Source organism: Plecotus auritus, assembly GCF_963455305.1.
Source record: "Plecotus auritus genome assembly, chromosome: 13".
Taxonomy (NCBI): domain Eukaryota; kingdom Metazoa; phylum Chordata; class Mammalia; order Chiroptera; family Vespertilionidae; genus Plecotus; species Plecotus auritus.
In genome coordinates this window covers 10586609-10607594 of record NC_137779.1, presented here as the reverse complement: position 1 = coordinate 10607594, position 20986 = coordinate 10586609, and the positions used below count along the sequence as shown (strand labels likewise).

Sequence of the window (20986 nt, the reverse complement as noted above, 5' to 3'; positions counted from 1 at the left end):
CCAGTCACCTTAGGGTAGCCCTTCCTGGTTGACACCCAAGGAACGCCAAGGGCAGGGGTCAGCGCGGGAGAGAGGAGGCCTCGATGCTGTGATGGGGCGAGATGCCAACCGCAGAGACTTAGCTTCTGTCTGTGCCCCCTCGGACCCTCGGTGGGAAGGCTGGGAGCCTGCCAGCAGGGCCCGGGAGCAGGACTTTTGGGTGTTGGTGCAGGGCTGTGTGGGGAGCCCTGAACACTGGCCGCGGGGGTGCACCTGCCTGAGATCGCCCCTTCTCCTCCCCAGCGGGGCCGTCCCTGGCCCAGACCTCCTTTGGTTTCCTGTGCGTCTTAGTGGCCGGGGGTTCCTGAGTCCCCTCTCCAGGCTGTCTCTAACACCCCGCCTCCAGAGGCCGCACCTCCACCTGCTCCCCCACTCCAGCCCGAAGCCAGGGGGATTCAGAAGCTTGGAGGCAGCCTTTGCTGGCAAAGGAGGGGTTCTTGCCCAGAGCTGCCCCAGGCGAGGCGGGTGTGAGGAGGGGCAGGGTCCTGCCTCTGCAGCTCCACCCTCCCAGCCTGGGCAAGAACCCCTGGGGCAGGGCATGTGCCCGGTACCTGCCTAGACGGTCTGCCCCTCACGGTGGGGACAGGACGGCTGGCTCAGGCCAGAGTTACATCCCAGCTCGGCGGTGCGCGCACCTGTGCTCTTTTGGGGGTCCGTTAAAGCAATCCAGGCGCCGTGTTGTTTTACTCGCCAAGTATGTCAGTGTGGATCCCTGACAGGCGAGGAAAAACAGGTTTAATGGGAGCACAACGCCATCCCCCGTCATCACAGGAGCCTGCTCCCGCTCTGCCTCCAGCTTCTCCCAGGTGCTCTCAACGGGGTCTTGTTAGGGCTGGTTGTCGGCATCTGGACCAACGCGTTCACGTGGCCTCTGATTGCGCTGCTTCTGAAGCCTCTTAATGGATGGGTCCTTAAGGTCTGTCCGAGAAGCCCAGGTCTGAAGCGGGTGAAGGAGCCACCACCCGGGCTTGCGGGAAGAGCAGAGGGAACAACATGTGCGAAGGGGGAAGGGCCCGGGGTCAGGTGTGGCCAGGGCTGGGGTGTTTATTCTGAGCACCAGTGGGAGCCCTGGGGGAGTGGAGCATCAGGCACCCCCCGCCTCCCTCTGCCCTGAACCCAGCCTGTGCCCGGAAACCTTTGCCCTGCAGTCCCCTCACCTAGACGGGGTCCCCTTGATCAGGTGGGTGCAGCCAATGGAAGCCGCCGAGTCCCCCGAGATGCCTGGGAGTCACCCCAGCCCCACCCCCGCTCCCTGTGTTGTCCTCCCCTCCCCCTCCCCCCTGCGCCCTCCCTGAAGGGATCACCAGCCAAGAATGCCCGTGTCAGGCTCTGCTAGTGGGAAAGCCAACCCAAATGCCCCCCCCCCCCCCGCCCCTTCCCCCAGTCCCATCGGCCTCTCCCTTCCCCAGTGTTTGTGCTTTTTAAACTCCACCAAAAATGTCATGGGTAGGTTTCTCGCCTCGCTTCCACACTCCCTGATAAATTCCAGTGGCTGGGCAACCCCGGGAGAGGTTTTCTGGAGCAAGGAACCCCATAAATCACCGCTGCCGCTCCGGCTGGGCCATATCTTATGTAAAAAGGTGTGTCCCGGGAGCGCCACCGGCAGGGGGACCCTATTACAAGCCGCCCCATTAATTATGGAGTCAGGCCGACCCTTCGCTGCGATTTTTTGTCTTAAGTCTGAAAACGGATTACCTTCACCAATCCACCCCCTTCCAAAAAAACAAAATGACTCCCTCCCCCTGCAAGACCCCCTAAAGAATAAAATAAACGTTTGAAGAACAAACGTCCAAGTTTCTCCTTTTAGGGGAAACCGGCAGAGAGGAAAGTGGTGGGAAAGGGCCTTTTTTCTTCCTTTCCAGGTAGAAGTTACGGCGTGCCAAGGGCACCGGTGGACTGAATTTCCTGGACCCCTGGACTCCAGGGAGTGGCGGCTGCCACCCGTCCCATCTTACAGACAGGAACACCGAGGGCCGCCCATGTATTCCATGGCCTACGCCCTTCCTCCTGCGCTAGGTGGGCAGGAAGTGGGCCCCGCGGAGGCGGCGGCTGTTTAAATACCGAGTTCACACCCACCTCGCTTCTTTGCAGCTGGGACGCTGAGCAGGTGTTTGTGTTACCGTCTCCGTCTCCGCGCCTCGCTTTCCTCCCCCGCAAAGACCCAACGGAGAACTAAACAGAGCAGCTTCCTCCCGGGAGGAACGGCACCTGTGAGCTCACCAGCTGCTCCGGGGCCCCGTCCCATGCCCTGGGGCGCTCTGCCTCGGTCACATACACAGTGATGCTGCCTTGGATTTGAGGGACCCCACAGAAGTGGGCGAGGCCAGCTCCCCCAGCAGCACCTGCGGGGGGCGGGAGGGGGTGCTGGGCCGGGGCACCTGCAGCGGCATTAGCATAGGCTCCAGCTAGGCATCGGGGATCTCTTTTTGGAGGCCCCTGATTCTAATAACACTGCTTTTCCTGTTTTAATCCATATGTGTTTTAATGAGGTGAAACTAACAAAATTAATCATTTTAAAGTGAACAATTCAGAGGCATCGAGTACATTGAGAATGTCATGCAACTGCCTCCTCCATCCAGTTCCAAACATTCCTGTCACCCCAGAAGGGGACCCCGTCCCCATTTAACAGTGACTGTCGCTCTACCCCCGCCCCGGCCCCCGGTCCCCGGCAACCACCCATCTTTCTGTCTCTATGGAGTTACCTACTCTGGACATCTCACACTCATGAATCGGACAGTACGAGGTTTCCTCGTGGCTGCCTGCTTTCCCTCAGCACCGTGATATTCACGCACAGCTTATGTGTCAGTCCTTCATGCCTTTTCCGGGCTGAGTAGTAGTCTATCGCGTAGACGCACCACGTCTGTGTATTCACTCCTTCACGGATTGTGCGTTTCTTGTTAAACAGATCAGCAAATCATTCTCCATGAGGCCTTGAGCTCCGACTCTGTGCCGGACCCATTCCTAACTTCACAGGCCATACGCTTTTCCCTTAGACAACGTGGCGATGTTAAATGCATGTTCTGGAAAGGAATAAGCTGCATTTCTGTCTAAGTAGGCTGTGACGTTACTCCTTGTTTAAAACATGATGTAAAGAAGAAAACAGGATAATGATAACAATAATTACATGCCCTAACCAGTTTGGCTCAGTGGATGGAGCGTCAGCCTGCGGACTGAAGGGTCCCAGCTTCGATTCTGGCGGGGGGCATATGCCCGGGTTGTGGGCTAAATCCCCAGTAGGGGGCGTGCAGGAGGCAGCCGATCAGTGATTCTCTCTCATCATTGATGTTTCTATCTCTCTCCCTCTCCCTTCCTCTCTGAAATCAATAAAGAAATATATTTAAAAAAAAAACCCACAATAATTATAGCATCCAATAAATGGCCAATAATATAGCTCTCATTGCTGTGTTACTATTTTTCATCCCTCAACACCTGCTCCATGCCAGGCACCATGCTTAGACCATGACACATGCGGCCTCATTTAACCCTTACAATGACCCTGGCCCTTAGCTCTCATTGTGCTGCTTTTACAGATGGCAAGGCTGAGGCTCAGGGAGGTTGTGTGCTCAATGTCAGGTCCTGCAGTCCCTGGTCTCCAGTTGCTCTCAGGCTGGGGGTGGAGACAAAGCTGACACGTGGGCAGAGATGTTACGACGGGGGAAGAAGTGGATAGAGTGTGGCAGGTGCCTGGACGGGCATCTTGAGCTTGGCCACCTGCTTCATCTTCATGTAGTTTGACCATGGACGTGGGTGCCTGTGGCTGCCGAGCAAAGAGAATTTGCACCATAAGGTTTTCCTTCTGGGAAAAAAGGGTTGGTTGAGATCTGGCTGTGCTTTTATTTATTTTTTAATACATTTTTATTGATTTCAGAGAGGAAGGGAGAGGGAGATAGAAACATCCACGATGAGAGAGAATCATTGATTGGCTGCCTCCTGCACGCCCCCTACTGGGGATTGAGCCTGCAACTCAAGTATGTGCCCTGACAGGAATCAAACTGGGACCCTTAGGTCTGTAGGCTGACGCTCTGCACACTGGGCCAAACCGGCTGGGGCTGGGTGTGTTTTTAAACAAATGCTTTTAAAACCAACCGGATGCCACCCCTGGGGACCAAGCGCAGTGGCTGTAAGGTGCCGGGCGGGGCCTGAGCATCTGCATGCCTGCCCAGCTTCCTTTAACTGCTGGTCCTCGGACCACACTCTGAGTATCGAGGGGTTAGAAGATGTGAATTGTGATCCCAACTCCGAGGTAAACCCTCTGTGCCCCCTTAGGCCAGTCTCCTGCCCTCCCTGAGCCTCAGTTTCTTTCCCTGGCCAATGGGAGCATTGCCTTCCATCTGGAACATTCTCCAAAGAATTAAAAATAGGAGCAAAGTTGTCCTTCTCTGTGCGCAAGCCAGAAAGCCACAGGCAACTGCGGGGGTGAGGGTGTCCTCTCAAAAAGCTCCCAGGAGCCCATGGGCAGGTGCTGGGGAAGCAGGGGTGGGGGGCCCGGCACACAATGTGGAAGGAGGAGGCCAGAGGTGGCTGGGCCCGAGAGAAGTGGCGGGAGAGGTTCCCGTCCATCACAGAAATGGCCCATTTGCAATGATCGGTTGCCCAGGTGTTAATAACGCTAATGGCATAGGAAGGGTAAACTGGGCCACTTGGCTGAACAGAAGAAATATGCAGAGAAGTGCGCGGGCTCCCATAAATCAGCCACGTGCAGCGCTACGAGGGAGGCAGGACTTAAAATTCCGGTCAGGAGATGGGTACTCTCATAATCCGAGCTGGAGAAGTAATTTATTCTGTTTATATCTTTTTACTGCACAGCAAGGCTTGGAGCGGGCGCCCTCCACCGCCATTCTGCATTTTAAATATTAGTCCTAAGCACCGTGGGTCAGCTCTCCTGTTCCGCGGGGTGTTTATTTCGGGACAGGGGGACAGGCATGGGCCGGGGCAGAGCGTGCATGATGGTTTCACTGTCCGGTGCTGTCCACGGTTACGGCCTGGGGCCGGGAGGGGGAGGCGAGGTCCCCCTTCCCCAAGCTGAGGGCGCGGCCAGGGGCTGGCTAACCTCCTTACCTGCATGCTCCCAAGTATTTTTTCTCCCCTTATTTTTAAATGATGATGAACACCGTGATGAAGCGATAGAGAGAGATGAGCAGATACATTAATGGAGGAGGAAAGGGACAAGGGGGCAGGGAGAGAGGAAGAAACAAGGGCAAGCACGGAGAAGCGCAAGTCCTCATGTCTGTTGACCTTGGCAGTTTTCATTAGCTCTCGGCCCTCTGGCTAGTAGCTGTGTTTAACCCGGGACGGCGTGCTGAACCAAACCCAGGGAGGGTATGGCAGGGAGGCTGCATTCCTCAGACCCTGTTCCAAACAATCTCTCCCGCCCCCCATTTCTTTCAGACTGAAGCATTCATTTCATTCACTCTCTCACTCACTCACTCACTCACTCACTCACTCATCTATGTAGTTACTAGACACAGAATGAGGCTTTACCAGTGCCAGGCTGTGCCGTGGGTTCAGGGGAAACGTGGCTTCTGGAAGCAGATGTTCTTGATTGGAAACCTGGCTCTGCTTCTCCCCAGCTCTCTGACCGCAGGCAGCTCACTTCACTTCTCCAGCCTCAGTTTCCTCATCTGTAAAATGGGAGTAACAGCACTCATCCTGAAGGGGCGCTGTGAGGACTGGACCAGACTCTGGACAAGACAGTTGGGCAGTGGTCCTGCAAGTTCGGAGGCGGCATCGGGATCAACTGGGAGCTTGACAAGTGAGAAGCACCCTGGCACAGCCCCCGAGGGGGATTCCAGCCCTGGGCGCGGACCTGGGGCCGGGGATGTACGCTGCAAAGCATCATCCTCTGATCACACTTTGAGAGAGTGGTGGTGGGTGTCCAGGGACAAAGGTCCCTCCCCAAGGCTGCCCCTCTCCACTCGGCCTTCCTTGGGAACTGCCTCCCTGACACTCAGTGCCTGACCGTGACCGGGACTGCAGGGCGCCACAGGGCGGGGTGGGGTTTCTCCGCCCTGAGCCCTGGGCACAGAAGGCACTTGGGAAGTTGAAATGAGCCTGCATGGGGAGTTAGTTCCATGGACAGATCATGACCCCAGAGATGAGAATCCTTCTGAAATCTGGTTCCTGGGGCCACCCTCTGAGACCTGATGCCCCTCAAGTGTTCCCTGACGTGAGAGTGAACTTCCCCTCCCATTTCCCTCCGACTGACGCTGTGGGCATGCAGCGGGCACCTGCAGACCCTGTGTGTGTGTGTGTGTGTGTGTGTGCGCGTGGTGTGTGCGTGTGTACGATCTCTCGTTTTAAAATGAAAAAAAAAAAAAAAAAGTCTGGGAGGAGAAGCACCCACCACATTACCACCGTGTTTGAGATCTGGGGTGATTCCATGTGCTTCCTTTTGTTTATCTGAAACTTCTAAGTTTCCCACAACAAGCAAGTTGCCTGTGTCAGATAAAGACAAAGGCGCGTGAGGGAGGAGGGAGAAAGCCAGGCCGCCGTGCCTTCTTCCTGGGAAGCCCGCAGAGAAGAACAGCAGGCTCAGGGCTCTCAGCACGCATGCACCCCATGGGGTCCACTTCTCCCCATCTCCCCACCCCCTCCCCTTCCCGCCACCCTAAATGGGCAAGACCCCCACCCCAAGCTCGGGTGGAAAGGGTCCAAATGCAGGGCGCTCGCCCGTTTATTTTTATCTCCTTCGTCTGCAGAGTCTGAAGTTGGCAGGGAATGTATGGGAGCACCCTTTCCAATCCCCTTTGTAAGTGGGGTACTGAGGCGAAGAAGGAGGGACTTGTCTTAAGGACGTGGCCTCAGGCCTCCTAAACCTCGCCCAGCGCTCTTTCCTTCCCGCAGGCCCATTTACCCAGGGGACACAGCTCGCACTGCACTGTGTTGGAATGGCACAGCACACAGCCTCGCCTGTGGGGGGTGGGGGGGTCGTCTGTCCTAATACAGCCTTGCAGATAACAAGGTGGGCTTACCAGCCTGGTGTTTTTTGTTTGTTTGTATTGGCACCTGGAATTGCATGGGGCATAATTAGGATGGAAGCCAGAATCTTTTTGACATACTGGGACAAACAAACCAGACATCATTCATTCATCAACATTGCTAAGGCTTACTGCATGCTGGGTGGGTCTGTGTGAGATGGGGTATTACATCAGCACCGGGAGATACTGTGCCGGAGCAAGCAGCTGTAAAAGGCAACAACAACAGAAAAGGCAGCCACTTCCGTTACCTGACCGTTATCCAAAAACTCCTCATTTAGACAGGGAGAGGTCTTCGGACCCACCGAGTCTGCGTGCTGTCAGAAACAAGAGCCAGAAAAGAATAACTCCATTTATTCTGAGTGACTATACAGACAGACAAAATAATAAAGAAAAAATAAAGAAAACCACATAGCATGAGGGCAAAAAAGAATTTTTATTAATATTTCTTTTTAGAAAAGTTTATTTTTGTTGTTTTTTTTATGTGTTTTATTATTTTTTAGGTAAACCTCTTTCTGCTTCCCCTCCCTCACTCAGCCCACCCTCCTCTCAAAAATATAAAAATGTCCAACCGCAGATAACTAGAGTACAATAAATAAACAGTAAACACAAAAACATACTTTATTTGTTTCTTCTTTATACAAAATAAGGAAACTAGAAGCGTCCAACTTCCAAAAAAGTATAATACTGTACATCCTGACGACCCAGCCTCCAGGCCCCGGGCAGGGAGGGGGGTCTGTGGGCCGGAGCCCAGAAATCTTGGCGCCTTGCCCACGGGGAGAGCAGGGTGGGCGAGTGTTGGAGTCTGGCCTGGACTCTGGGCTCAACATAAACGTCAAGAAAGGAGAGGGGCGCCTGGTCAGACCGCCCCACCTTCCTGGAAAAGCTGACCTTGATCCTCAAGATTGGCCACCAGGGGGCGCTAACGCGCAAGCGGATTTGTCTTCCAGCGACGCCCCCAGTCCAGCGCGTTTCTCGCTTTCTCTCTCCATCTTCTCTCCCTGGCTGGCGCGCTCTCCATCCATCTCTCCTCTTCCTCACTTTGCTCCCTTTCCTCTCTCTCCCTCCAATCTCTCTCCCTTATCATCTTGTTTGAAAGACGGGGAAAGCAGAGTGAGAAATAAGATGACAAAAATGCCACTCGGATTGCAGAGGGAGGGACACGCCTCCGCCCCTTGGCCTCAGCCTCTCTGGGTCCACGGAGGTGGGGGTGGGGCCGGGTCTAGAGCGCGCTGCAGGCCTCCTGACCCTCTGCAGGGTTGACTTTGGTCCCGAGAAACGGCTCGCGGCTGCCAGGAGAGCGCTGGCGGAGGCTGGGGTCCCGGAGAGCCCGCGGGTGGCGACGGGGGCGTTCCCCCTCCGCGCCCAGCCGAGCAGCAGCTGCGCGTTGAATGCGGACCCGGGAGAGAACCCCTGAGGGAGCCTCCAGGGGCGTTTTGGTTTCGGGGACGCTGCGTCCGTCCGGGGGGCGGCCTGTCCCGGCGGCCTTACCACACGGCGGCCTCGTTGAGCTCGGGGTTGGGGTGCGACAGGGGTCCGCTGTAGCCGCTGGCGCCGCTCATGGGGAAGGGTGGGCTGGGCCCCCCGCTGAACACCTCGCCGGGCAGGGGGTGCAGCGCGCCCGGCAGGCCCGGCTCGGGGCTCGGCGTGTCCGGGTGCGAGATCATGTCGGTGAACCTGGGGTTGTCGGCGGCGTGCGGCCCGGCCAGCGGCGGCTCCAGCGCGCCCAGCGGCGTCGAGCCGGGCCCCGAGGCGGCCAGGAAGCTGGAGTCGGCGGGGGACTGCGCCTGCGACGGCGGGCCGTGCGCGAAGAAGTCGTAGTTGCCTCCTGGCGCGTAGTAGTCGCCTTGGTAGTCTGCGGAGGGGGCGGGAGAGACAGGGCCGTGAGAGGTGGGAGGGCAGGCGGGGCTCGGGGACCCGGGTTAGGGGAGCCGGGAGACGACGGCCAGAGGCGGGTGAGCGTGTTTGGGGGCGCCGGGAGAGGACATTAACGGGAGGGGGGGCGCGACACTGACCCGAGGAGACCGAGGGAGAGGGCGGCCCAAAGCGGCGCGGACGCAGACCCAGGGGTCCAGTTGGGGAGAGAGACAAGGAGACGCCGGAAGGGGAGAGACCGACGAGAGAGACAGAGGTGCCGCCGCAGAGAAGCGGACAGCGAAGGGCAGCGCGAGGGATGCGACTTCAGTCCCAAGTTCCCTGACGGATGGCGAGGCGCGGCTGCGGAGAGGGCCTTAGAGTTGGTGAGAGAGACGCAGAGACGAGAGACAGGGGCCGTGCGAGACCAGCAGAGGACGGACAGAGTGACAGGGGACAGGAGAGGGGCCTGCGAGTCCCCAAGTCAGAGACCCCGAGACGGCGCGCCGAGAGGTGGGAGGGCGAGTGAGACCGACTGTCTAGGGGGGAAACGCGAGGCCGTGGTTAGAGGCGCAGGTGAGAAACCCAGCGAGACACCCAGGAACAGGACGGAAGGTCCGGGAGACAGAGCCCCGAGACCGCGAGGCGATGCGAAGTGGCAGAGAGGAAGCCAGAGACGGAGGCTCCGGGGAGGAGCCGGGACCTGGGCGTGGGGACCTGGGCCTCGGCTGGAGCGCGGAGGGGCAGGGGTCTGGGCCGGGGGTGCGGAAACCTGGGTGCGGAAGCGCAAGGCGGGCTCAGCGCCCTGTCCTTCGGCTCTGCGCCTCCCGGAGGACAGCCTTGCGCCCACCCGCCTGGAACCCAGAAAGCGAGCCCAGCGCCGTGGGAGACGGGAGGACTCGCGCGCGCTCTGGGTCGTGTCCGGAGTTCCGTGGGCGCCCCCAGTCTCACTCCGGGAGGGCGGCCGGGACCCCAGCGTCTGACGCATTTGGGAACAGTGGGCCCTTTTGAGAATCTGGTGATAGTTTTGGGTTCTCTCTCCAGAAAAAGGCACACATGTGCGTTTTGCCCGCAGTCAAGAGACACGGGGACTCCAGGTCACAAGCCTGCCCATTCCCAACGAAGTCTCTCAAAGCCCCTCCCCCAGATTCTTCGAGAGCCTGCTCCCACCCCCCAGGCCAGCCCCTGAGGGAATGGGGTGTGGAACCCCACGAAGGGAGCGCCCTGTAGCTCCGCCCTAGTGACAATAACCCGCTTTGTACGGCGGGAAAACCAGGGCTCCAGTGGGGGAGTCTCGGCAAACTCACACACCTGCTCAGTCTTGGGGTCTCAGTCCCTGGCGAGTTTCGGATGCTCCCTGCCACCCCTTCCCTCTCCAAACCCTGAAATCGGTCCAAGCGGAGGTGTCTGGAGGCGAGGCGAGGCTTGGAGATGGTTTAGGCAACAGCTAAAACGCTCGCCAATTACTTTTTTTTTTTTTTTTAAAGGAAGCACTCATTCTATTCTCCCCGAAACGGAAGCGAAAGGCTGGAAGCGCGAATTTGGGGTCCCTAAGGGACAGAAATGGGGACCGACAGGGGCCCCGCTGCGAGCGGGCCGGTCTGCGCGGGCCACGGCCCCGCGCGGAGCGCGCCGCCTCCGCCCATATGGCGGCCCGGCCGGCGGTAATTGGAACCAACGCCGTCTGAAAAGGGCACAAAAGCCGCAGCTGGGGCTTTGTCCGCGCTCCCACGGGGCGCCGCCGCCCGCTCCTTTCTCGCTCGCCGCCGCCGCCGCCGCCGGGATCTCCCAGCGCGGATTAGGCGGGGCTGCCTCGCTGGGGCTCGGGGGTCTGGCACCCCCATTCCCGGGAAGAGGGGCTCGGGTGTCCAGGCCCGACCGCAGCCAGCAGACGCGCGGTTAAAGGAGGTGGCAGGGAACCCTTGGTTAATCACCAAGGCAGGGAACATTCCGGACTGGTACCGCCCCACCACCTCCTAGCGCTGCGAGGTTTTGTGCGGAAGGAGGCGAGGTTAGGTGGAGAGGTCCCCCATCCAGGCTGTCCTGGGCGTCTGCAGCGCCCCCCGCCCCCCCCAAAAAAAACCTGGGCCCTGCCATCGCAGAGTCTCTCCCCTAAAAGCACAGCCACGAATTCTGTCCACAGTTTCTGGGGACCCTGGCCAGATGGGAAGGTCTAACCTTCCGGGCCTGAGGATGTGCCAAAAAGGTGTCCTCTTTCCTGGGTCTGCCTGTGGCTGGGCTCCTGGCTCTCGCCCTCTGTTGCCACCAAACCCACTTTTCTAAGAGGAGTCGCCTCTCCCCAAACTGAGCTACTAGCCCCCCAACCCCCCGCAGGCCTGTGATACTGGGCCACTCAGAGAGGAGACCCATCAGGCACAGGCTCTCCTGGGGGCTCCCCAAATTCAGAGACTCCAGAACAGCCGGGGGTGGTTTGGGAAGTGGAGGATGGTAAGCATGTACTGAAATGCCCTGGAGTCTCCAAAAGCGTGGGCGGGGAGCTGGCATGGGTCTCCAAGGAGCAAGTAGGGGAACGGAGGGGTGGAGAGAAAGAACGGAATGGAGGAGAGGAGGGAAGGAGGGAGAGGAGGGGTGACCAAGAGGAAAGTTCTCCCAGCACTGAGCCTGGTAACATCCGCCACAGAACTGCTCTTCGCGAACTCCCGCTACTCGCCCCGAGGCCCCGAAGACTGAGAGCTGGTACCTGGGTTGGCCCAGTCCCTGAGCCCCCAGCTGCCACTAAACGCAGGTGTCCTGCCCCGAGCAACTGCCTGAACCTGGGCTACCAGAGCCAGAGGCTGCGTGCACAGACCCTCGGCTGCAGAACCCCAGTTAATACATTGGGAGCTGGAGAGCAGGCTGCGGGATGAATCCTGATCCCTCCATCCCCACGGCCAGCGCACTGCCCTCCAGTGCCTGAGTTCCTGCTGGTGCCAAGTACCCCAGGCCCCGGGCAAGGGCAGGAAGGAGGCGGTGGGGCAGGGTGCATATGGATTTGTTAGTGTCCCACTTGGTCTGCTGGTGGAAGTGTGTGAGCCGGGGGATTTCCCAGGTGTGTCTGTCAGTGAGCGTGTCTGCGGTGGAGTATACTGTGTGTATTCGTGTGTCCCCGAGGTCTCTGAACTCCAGTGTGTGTGTGAGGGAGTGTGTCCCGTGTGGGTGAGTGGCGAGCTGGTCTGGTGTGTACTGCTGTACGGGTCAGTGAACCGTGTGCCTGATTTCGCATCCAGGAAGTATCTGTGGGTGAGTGTGTATGTGTTGATGTGTGTCTGTTAAAGTGTGTCCGTTACTGTCCTGCGTGACAGAAGTTGGGGGGAGGGGGTCCCTGGTGCAGCCCAGAGCTGTAGTACAGGCCCTGAGCTCAGCCTCTGGTGTAGGGCAAAGCTCTCAGGGGTCTCTTACCTCCATAGTAGGTGTATGGAGTGGACCCCAACATTTCAGACTCGTCCAAGCGGCCCCCCAGTGGACGCATGCGCCTCGGACTCCGAAAGAAGGCATGTCTGCGGGCGCCCAGTGCGCTTAGCTGTTTCATCCTGCGTTCTTTGGACCGTCGGTTCTGGAACCACACCTGGGACAGAGGAGGGGGCAGTGAGCTGGGTGGCGGGTATCCTCTCCCGCCCGGGCCGCCCCTGCTGGGTCCTAGCGCCTCCTGCCTCCAAGACTGCCCTGAGGCGAGGGGGGGCGGATTAGGCCGGAGGAGTGGAGAGGGGCCTCGGTGAACCAGCCAAGGGTGAAGGATTTGGCGGACCCTTGGGGCGACTCATAAAGACTCGGGCTTCCCGGTCCTCGCCCGCCCGCGGCCTGACGGCTTTATAAAGGCCTCCCGCGCGGCCTGGCTCTGGCCTGGGCCCCTGGCTTCCCAGCCGGACTCTGGCCGTCGGTCTGTCTGCCTGCCCCGGCCCTGGCGCAGGGAGGAGGCCGGTGAGGAACGTCGCCTCCTCTGCTCGGTAGAGGAGAGGAAGGGAGGGGTCTGTCCCCCAGCGAGGCTTAACACCCTCCTAGAAGGGAGGGGCGGGGCTCAGAGGTGAGGTGACTAGTGACTGTGGCTGCGGGTTTGACCCGCTGGCCCGGCCCGAAGCGCACGGCTGGCCGCTAGACGGAACTCGGCGCGGAGCGGGGCGCCTCGCAGCTCCAGGGCGCCGCGGGCTGGGCACGAGGCGGTGGGAGGTGACCCAGGCCGGGCCGCACCTGGATGACACGCATGTTGAGGCCGGTCTCCTGCGCCAGCTGCTCCCGGATGTGGCGCGTGGGCTTGGGCGTGGCGGCGAAGGCGGCCTTGAGCGTCTCCAGCTGCTTGGCTTTGATGGTGGTGCGCGGGCCGCGCCGCTTGGTGCCCGAGTTCTGCTCCTCGTTCTCGTTGTTGGCCGTCTCCTTGTCTGACGACGTCGAGTTGTCCGTCTCCTTGGGGTCGTCCTGGAGGGGGTCCTGGAGGTCCGGGGACAAACTGCGGTCCGTACAGGATGACACTGCGGCGGAGGGAGTGGGAAGGGGACAGCAGCGTGAGCGGCGGCCCGAGGCCGCCACAATCGGGAGCCGGTTCCAGCCGGCCGAGGCCACCGCCAGCCCCGCGGGGTTCGCTCCCAAACCCTGCGACAGCCCCTCCCCCAGGCCCGGGCCCGCCCACTCCGTCCAGGTGGGGCTGGGCCTTTGGGGGGCCCTCTCCAGCCTTCTCAGCACTTTTCGCCTATTGCTGGGGAGGGGGAGGCACGCGCTCTGGAGCGGGGTCTGGAGGAGGGTCCAGGTGCGCTCGGGGCCTCAGATTTCGGCGCCCCGCTCCCTCCTCGCCTTCCGGTTAGAGTCCTCCCAGTGCAGGGAGAAGTGACCAGGAGCTCAAAGGAAGCGGAAGGGAATGGCGCAGTTCCAGATGGGGAAGGTGGCGCCTGGGAAAAGGCTCCCGAATTGGAGGCGGTCCGGGAAAGGGCTGGGCTGGTGTCCAGTCGGCCTGGCTCCAGCGCTGTGCCCTTCCCCGGCGCCCGGCCGCCTCGCCCCAGAGCTGCCTGCTGGGTGACCGCGAGCGGAGAGCTCCGCGCGGGCCGGAAGCCCCAGGGAGCAGCGTAGAGAGTGCGGGCGGGGCTGGCGGAGGAGCGAGGCCCCTACCTGAGTTGAGGCTGCCCTCCTTGAGGCTGGACGAGCTCAGGTAGTCGTCCTTGCACACGAACTTGTTCTCGTCGATGACGTAGAGCTCCTCGCCCGTGGACAGCTGCTTGTTGCACACCATGCAGGTGAAGCAGTTGAGGTGGAAGACTTTGCTGCGGGCCTTGCGCACCAGGTCGCTGGGCGAGATGCCTTGCGCGCAGCCCGCACACTTAGTGCCAAAGCGCCTGCCGACACAGCACAGCCTGTCACCGGGCAGCCTGATGTCCCGTCGTCGCCAGCCCCGACCTCTTCCCACCCTCCCCGGCTTCTGAGAAGCTCCATTCCTTCCCTGCCCAAGGAGACCCCACTGCTGTGCTCTCTGGCTGAGCACAAGAAGGAGACCAATGTCCCCGGCTGTTCTTGGGACTGGGACCGCCATGTCTCATTCAGGTTTATTTGGACTCCACTGGGCTTAGAGCAATGGGCATAGCCTTCAGCCAAGCAGAGGGCCCAGAGACCCCAAGCTGCTCCCTGTACCCCCACATTCACCTGGGATGCTCTAGGCAAACTCTCCTCTCCAGGCTGGGAAGGCTTTTGAGCCAGGCAGGCAGGGTTTGGACCCCTTCTTGGCTGTGCCTCCTGGACCCTTTGGCCTGGCTGGCGGGAACTGGCAGGGAGCCCTTCTCCTGAGCAGGACCCAGGCAGAGAGGAGGGAGCCTTCTGCCCATTCCCAGCACCGCCAGCGCCTGGGGCTTCCCAGCGCCCACTGTGGGATGCAGCACAGCTAGTCAGGAGCCTGGGGAACCAGTGGACCCCAAGAAGCAGGGACTGAGTCTCCAGCCCCCCAACATCTCTGGCCCTGGCAGGAAGCAGGGAAATGAAGGCAATCCAACACCTACCTGGCCAGCATGGGGGTTGCTCAAACTCCCCCCCTCCACCCCCCAGTGCCCGAGTTCCTGGTTTAAATCCTTTTCTTGAGCCCGGGGAGAAGGCCAGCCTCCTCCGAGTGGGAGAGGTGCGGGTTGGGGAGGGAGAGGGCCAGGATGTTGGGCCCCACATCTGCTCACACCCAAATCTCTAAACAGCGAATTTGGGTGACGTTGATGTAGTGGGGGCATTAGAAGCCATAAGTCACTTGTGGCCTTATCCGGCCGCGTAATTGGCCATATGCACCTTATCAAAAATCATTAGGCACCTTGCAAGCCTCGCCACATTAGGGCCTCAGCTCTCCAGGCCGGGAGTTTACACGTGTAAAGGCGAGGCTGACATTTTCTCCTATTCAGATTCCCCAGGCCGAGCAGCTGGGGCTGGGGGCAGGCTCCCTCCTCCCTGTTCATCACGCCCCCTTCCCTGGGCACCGGAATTCGAGCTCACAAAGCCGCTCTCCAGTGCGGGTAGAAGCAGGCAGGGCTGAGCTGCTGCAAACCCCACAGCCTTCCAGGCCACCCCTGGGCATTTCCCAGCTGGGGAAACTGAGGCCCAGAGCAGTGATCATCCCTAGCCTGCCTGAGGGCCTCTGTGGGCAGCAAGGGGAGGTGGCATGGCCCGGGCTAGTCCCCAGAGGTCCTGATTCTCAGCTTGGATTTCTTGGGTACTTTTCAACATGGGAGAAAATATTTACGGAGTTGGGCTGAGGGGATGAGGAGGTAAAGGGTCCCTCCCCCAAACATCAGAGGAAACCCTCCTGGCTGAGCCCCTGGGCGCTGGGAAGCTGGTGTTTGTCCAGGAGGGCGCTGGGGCCGCCTGCCTGCCCGCAGGACAGCCTCTTGGCAAATGCAGTCTGTCTTGTGGGAGAAGCCTCCAGCCACCCCTAACTTTGCAAAAATCCCTCCTCTCTCAGACTCCGGGCTTGCCGCTTCCACCCTGGAATTGCAGCCGCTGGAAGGGGTAGGGACGGGCGGGGAGTAAGTTGTCAGAGATTCCTCCCCCAGGGAACCTGCGGTCCAAGCCGGCCGGGAGGAGCCACCGCGAGGCAGCTTCCGTTTTGCTCCGCCCGGGCTCCGGCCCTTTCCTTGACCAAGGACAGGGGAGAGCAGTGGCCGGCCCCTTCTAAGCTGCAGAGCCGGGGAGGCGGTTTCCCCTTCCCCGGCGCCCCCGCGGAGCTCGGGCCTCTTACCTGAAGAAGTCATTCTTGCAGTAGAGCTTGCCCTCGCGCGAGAAGCACTTCTCCGAGAGGTTGGTCTTGCACTCGCAGCACTGAACGCATTTGATGTGCCACGCGCGGTCCAGCACGTTCAGCAGGAAGCGGTCGAGGATGGGCCGCTCGCAGCCGGCACAGTGCACCATCATAGCCCCGCGCCCCGGGCGGCTCGGGCCGCCTTGCCCTCCGTCTGGGCCCCCGGCCCTCGGGCCCCCCGGCCCCGCAGCTGCGCTCCGCCTCTCCTCTCGGCCACTGCCGGGCGAGTCCGGTCCGGACCAAGACTCAGCCGGTCAAGTCCTTGGGTGATCGCTGGCCTGGCGCTGGGCCGCCCGGGGTGGGGTGGGGTGGGGAGCGGTGGCGTTCACAGCCTCATGCCCCGGGCCGCGCGCCCCAGCGCTGGTTCCGAGCTCCCCCAGGTGTCTCGGGTAGCTGCTGGCCTCGGCGCTGCTGCGGAGCGGCTTTCCCCGGTGGCGGAGGCGCCGGCACTTTCCCCCACTTTCAAGCGGTCCCGATCCTCATCTTTGTCTGGCCGCCGCCTAATTCGCGCATCCTTATTCAGATTTGGTGACGTGGCGCGGCACGTAGGGGGCCCGCCGGCCAATGGGTGCGCGGTGGCCATGGCAACCTCTTAAATTTATAGCATATCTAAATTGGCTACAGCGTTGCGGTCCGGACAGAGCAAAAAAAACAAGGCATCAGTATTGTTGAGTATTAGCTTGTACCTGGTTCGGAGGCGAAGTAAGTATTTACCTTACAGTTGGGGGCTGGGGGCGGGGAGGGGGGCGCGCGATCTGAAACTGCTTCTCTCTTCCTCTCTCCTCACAAATATTTGGGGGCCGGGATTCCTGGGCCTAGTGGGGGAAGGGACCTCTGCCCCCTTCGCCATCCCTGGAACTTGCACAAGTTGCCCGGGGTTGGAGCACGCTCTAATTCGCCTTCCCTTTCCCAGCCCAGCCACCCAGATTGGAATCCCTCTCCCGGGCGCTTCCTGGGGTCTAAGCCTTGGAGCTGCTACAGCGCAGCTCACCGGCTCCCAGCGCCTGGCCGGCTTCTTTTGTCATACAAGGGGCTAAGGCCCAGGTGGCCTTTGGGGGCTGGGAGGGAGAGAGGGAGAGAAAAAGGGAGGGAGGGAGGGAGGGAGGGAGAGAGAGAGAGAGAGAGAGAATGAATATGAATGGAGGCCTTTGAGTTTGCGTATTTCCCCCCAGACAGGCCCAGGTTCAGGTTGTGGGGGAGAGGCGTGTTATCCGGCCTGGTCAGGACCTCTGAATTTCAGGCCTGAGCTCAACGCCCACGGAGCTCCGGAACTCCGGAAGAGATGTGGGGAGGAGAAGGTCAGGGCGAGGGCGAGGGGTCTTCCTGGAGCCAGCTCAGAGGTGGTGGCGCTCACAGGTCTCTCCTTTCCTCGTTGCACCTTCAAGATCTCGGTCCAGCCGGTAGGGCACCACACCGCCAAAGCGGGGAACGCTAGCGATGGGGCGGACGCTGCTTGCACACGCGGGGCATGCGAGATGGGTGTGCAAGTTCTATCTCAAAGGACGCAGGAAGAGAGGCTCTGTGGGGGCGCCAAGTGTCCGGGAGTGTGTGTGTGTGTGTGTGTGTGTGTGCGCGCGCGCGGGGAGAGGGGTGTTGGTGTGGGTCTGGGGGCAAAGAGGGAGGGATCAAGCCTCATTTTCCAAGGGGTCAACTCGGGAAAGGGCGTTCCGATTGAGGGATGCCCGAGGGCCGCCAGGGTTTTCCATCCTTGTCTGGAAAGCGGCTGCCGCTGGCAAGGAAAGCTAGGCCTGGGCCCAGGCCCTGGAACCCGGGGTTGTGTTTGCGCTAAGACTGGACGTGGCAGTGTGTAAGGGTAGTTTACCCAGTTCGTCAGTGTGTATTTTGAGAATGGCATTTTTACCTGTTTATAGTCAGTAGTCAGTCATGTGAGTACAGTTTGGTGTGTGTATTCTGTGTGCATCTGTGTTTATAGTTGTGTGTGGTTATGCTAATGTTGTGTGTTATTCTGTGCACTCTTGTTTTTTTGGCTCGTGTATGTGTATAGACGCTTACTTGCGGCCCCGCGAATATGAGGGTGTTTGCATGTGAGTGTGCATTTGTGAAAGATTATTTGTGTACATGTGTGCTAATGTCAACGTGAAAAAGGACTTTTAAAATCTGAGTGTGTGTGTGTGTGTTTGCGCGTGTGTGACTGAGTCCGGATGGGGTGTGTGTAAGAGCAGAATTGTGTGGGTCTGTGTTGTGTGCCCCTCACTATGTGTATCACAGGTGTGAGTACTTGTTCATGTAGTAGTTTTTGTTTATGAAACTCCTGTAGGTTTTGGGGGGGGGGCATATTTGTGTGTGTGCTCCTAACAGCATTTTACCTTTGTGGATGTAGAGGGGGCAGGATGTGTGGGTGCCTGTGTTGGGGCAGTGCCTGTCCAGGTTTAGCACGGTCCCCAGGCTCCAGGGGAGGGAATCGGGCTGGGGACAGGGAGGGACAGATGCTGGTCACCGGGTGGGGTATTGACCCACAAAACATGTCTTTGAAAGGGAGGCCCCAAAATGGGCAGCTTCTGCCTGATGGTGCTGTTCTCCCACCCTCCGCTGGCTGACAGACAGGTGTCTACACAGCACAGCGGGGCCTCGGCCAGGCTCACGCCGAATGGTCACCCAGGCCCAGGGGTAGGGCTCCAGGGGTCACAGTTTCCAGCAGTGGCTGGCCCTGCCTCCTGGGGCACGAAAGATCCTTGAGAGAAACAAGAATGGAGAGGGGAGGAGAGGAGAGGAGAGAGGAGAGGAGAGGAGAGGGGAGGGGAAAAGAGGAGTGGAGGGGAGAGGAGAGGAGAGGAGAGGAGAGGAGAGGAGAGGAGAGGAGAGGAGAGGAGAGGAGAGGAGAGGGGAAAAGAGGAGTGGAGAGGGGAAGAGAGGGGGAGAGTGGGGAGGAGAGGAGAGGAGAGGAGAGGGGAAGAGAGGAGAGGAGAGGGGAAGAGAGGGGGAGAGTGGGGAGGAGAGGAGGGGAGAGGGGTGGAGAGGAGAGGAGAGAAGAGAGGAGAGGAAAGGAGAGGAGAGGGGAAGAGAGGGGGAGAGAGGAGAGGAGAGGAGAGGGGAGGAGTGGAGAGGAGAGGAGAGGGGAGGAGAGGAAAGGTGCCCAGGCTCGCGTGGGGGCAAATTGCCCCGTCTACTCTGTCTTTGTCTCCCTGGGTTTCCTCGCTCTCTCACATCTGTTTTCCTTTCTTCTGTGTTCAGCCTCTGTTCTTGTCCTGCTTCCCTTTCCCTCTGTCTCCATCACTTTGTTTCTCTATTTCTCTCTCTTGTTTTTAATCTCCTCTCTTTGCCTCTCTGCTGGGCGTCCAAATCCAGCACCCGACTCATTGCTGCAATCAACCATCCCCATCCTGCACGGCACAGATTTTGGGATGATGGAGGGAGGACACATACAGTCCTTAGAAACCCCCATCTGATGGCCTCTGGACTAGGCACACCGAGCTCACCTTCGCCCAATCCCCCACCAAGTTAGGGCTGCCGGTCCTCCCAACACCGGCTTTGTCCACGCTGCTGGCGCTCAATGCCTGCGTGCAGGCTCCATCACAGACAGGTCCACCGGCCCTCACCTCCTGGCTGCCGTACATACGTGCCAGCACACAGCAGGTCCCAGCAGCTGTGGGCCAGGCCATGGGGGCGGCAGGAACAGGGGGCAGTCTCAGGGAGCAGCCCTGGGGCTCCCAAGAGCCTGGGTATGGTGAGTCACCTGGGCTGAATGTCGGTAGTCGGTCGTCAGCGGTGAGGTCTCTTTTTCCAGAAGTTCTGGTCTGGACTTCTGTGGCTGAATTTACCCATCTTGTCCAGGTCACAGCCTCCCTAGAGTCACCCCGGGGTCCCCAGCACAGCCCAGTGCCAATCCAGACGCCCCATCGCCCCAGCCCAGCTGCAGGGGAGACTGCTTGCCCTTCGCCAGCCCTCTACACAGCATCCAAAACAAAAACAAAAAACACCTAAAACAAGACGCCAGCAGACCAACTATTAGACGAATTATCCCGCCCTAACAGCGCTAACAGATGGCGACCAGGCAGCGAAATCCCCTCCTATATGCAACTAATAAACCGCTTGTGTCTTAACAGGGTAATGCATGGAGATACAATGTCACTTATACAAGATGTTGATGGAATTTCCTATATAAAAATCTTCCTCCTAGAGTAAAGAGTATCAACATTACAACTCGACAGACGGTGGCGGGATAAGTAAAACAGACAAAAGACAAACAAGATAATAATCTGTTTCCAATCACTTAAGCCCTGTAGAGTTAGTAATGTGCGGTTTGCATATTCCCCCTTGAGTTCGGCAATTAATTACTGGCGAGGAGGCACACACCTTCCAGGAGTGGGAGTTTCGAGGCGCGCTAAGCTGGGGTTTGGGGCGCTTGCTCGAGCTCTCCATCCGGGCGCACTGGGCAGCGGCCGGAATGGGGACTCTCGCGGATGTTTGGAGCTGACCTTCCCGCAGATTGAAGAGAGCGTTTCAGCTGCATCTGGCTGCTCCTCACCGGAAATCTCCTGCCCGGGGGATGCTGCAGCCAAGCAGAAATGCGGGCTTTTCCGGCGGTCAGAATAGTTCTCTTCACCCGTCCGAAGGCATCCCTGAGTGGCCTGCTTTCTTGGGGAACGTGCGCACTGTGGGGGACACCCAGGAAGCGCGCCCCTCGTCCTCTTCTCCCACGTTTTCTTGGGCGGCTCAGCCGGTCCAATACCGACTTCGATCATTACCGCCCCCCACTCCCCAACACGCATACTCTGCAACCCCTCCCTCCCCACCCCCCAAGAGCTAGCGCGGCTTTAACATTAAACAAACGCAGCGAGCGCCTCTGAGCTGCGCTCTCGGCCGGGTCTGCGCGGCGGCGGCGGCGGCGTTACAAATTGTAAATTTAAAT

At 59.6% G+C, this 20986-nt stretch overlaps 1 protein-coding gene across 1 annotated transcript; it reads right to left on the bottom strand.

Moving 5' to 3' along the window:
• Positions 1-7514: 7514 nt before the first annotated feature.
• On the bottom strand, positions 7515-16614 carry LHX5 (LIM homeobox 5). The gene is made up of 5 exons (XM_080650035.1): positions 16057-16614; positions 13962-14185; positions 13053-13330; positions 12267-12432; positions 7515-8868 (listed from the first exon to the last, which is right to left on the bottom strand). Exons 1-5 carry the CDS (start codon positions 16227-16229, stop codon positions 8501-8503), a joined length of 1209 nt encoding a protein of 402 aa, XP_080506161.1. The 5' UTR covers positions 16230-16614; the 3' UTR covers positions 7515-8500.
• Between the last annotated feature and the right edge of the window lie 4372 nt (positions 16615-20986).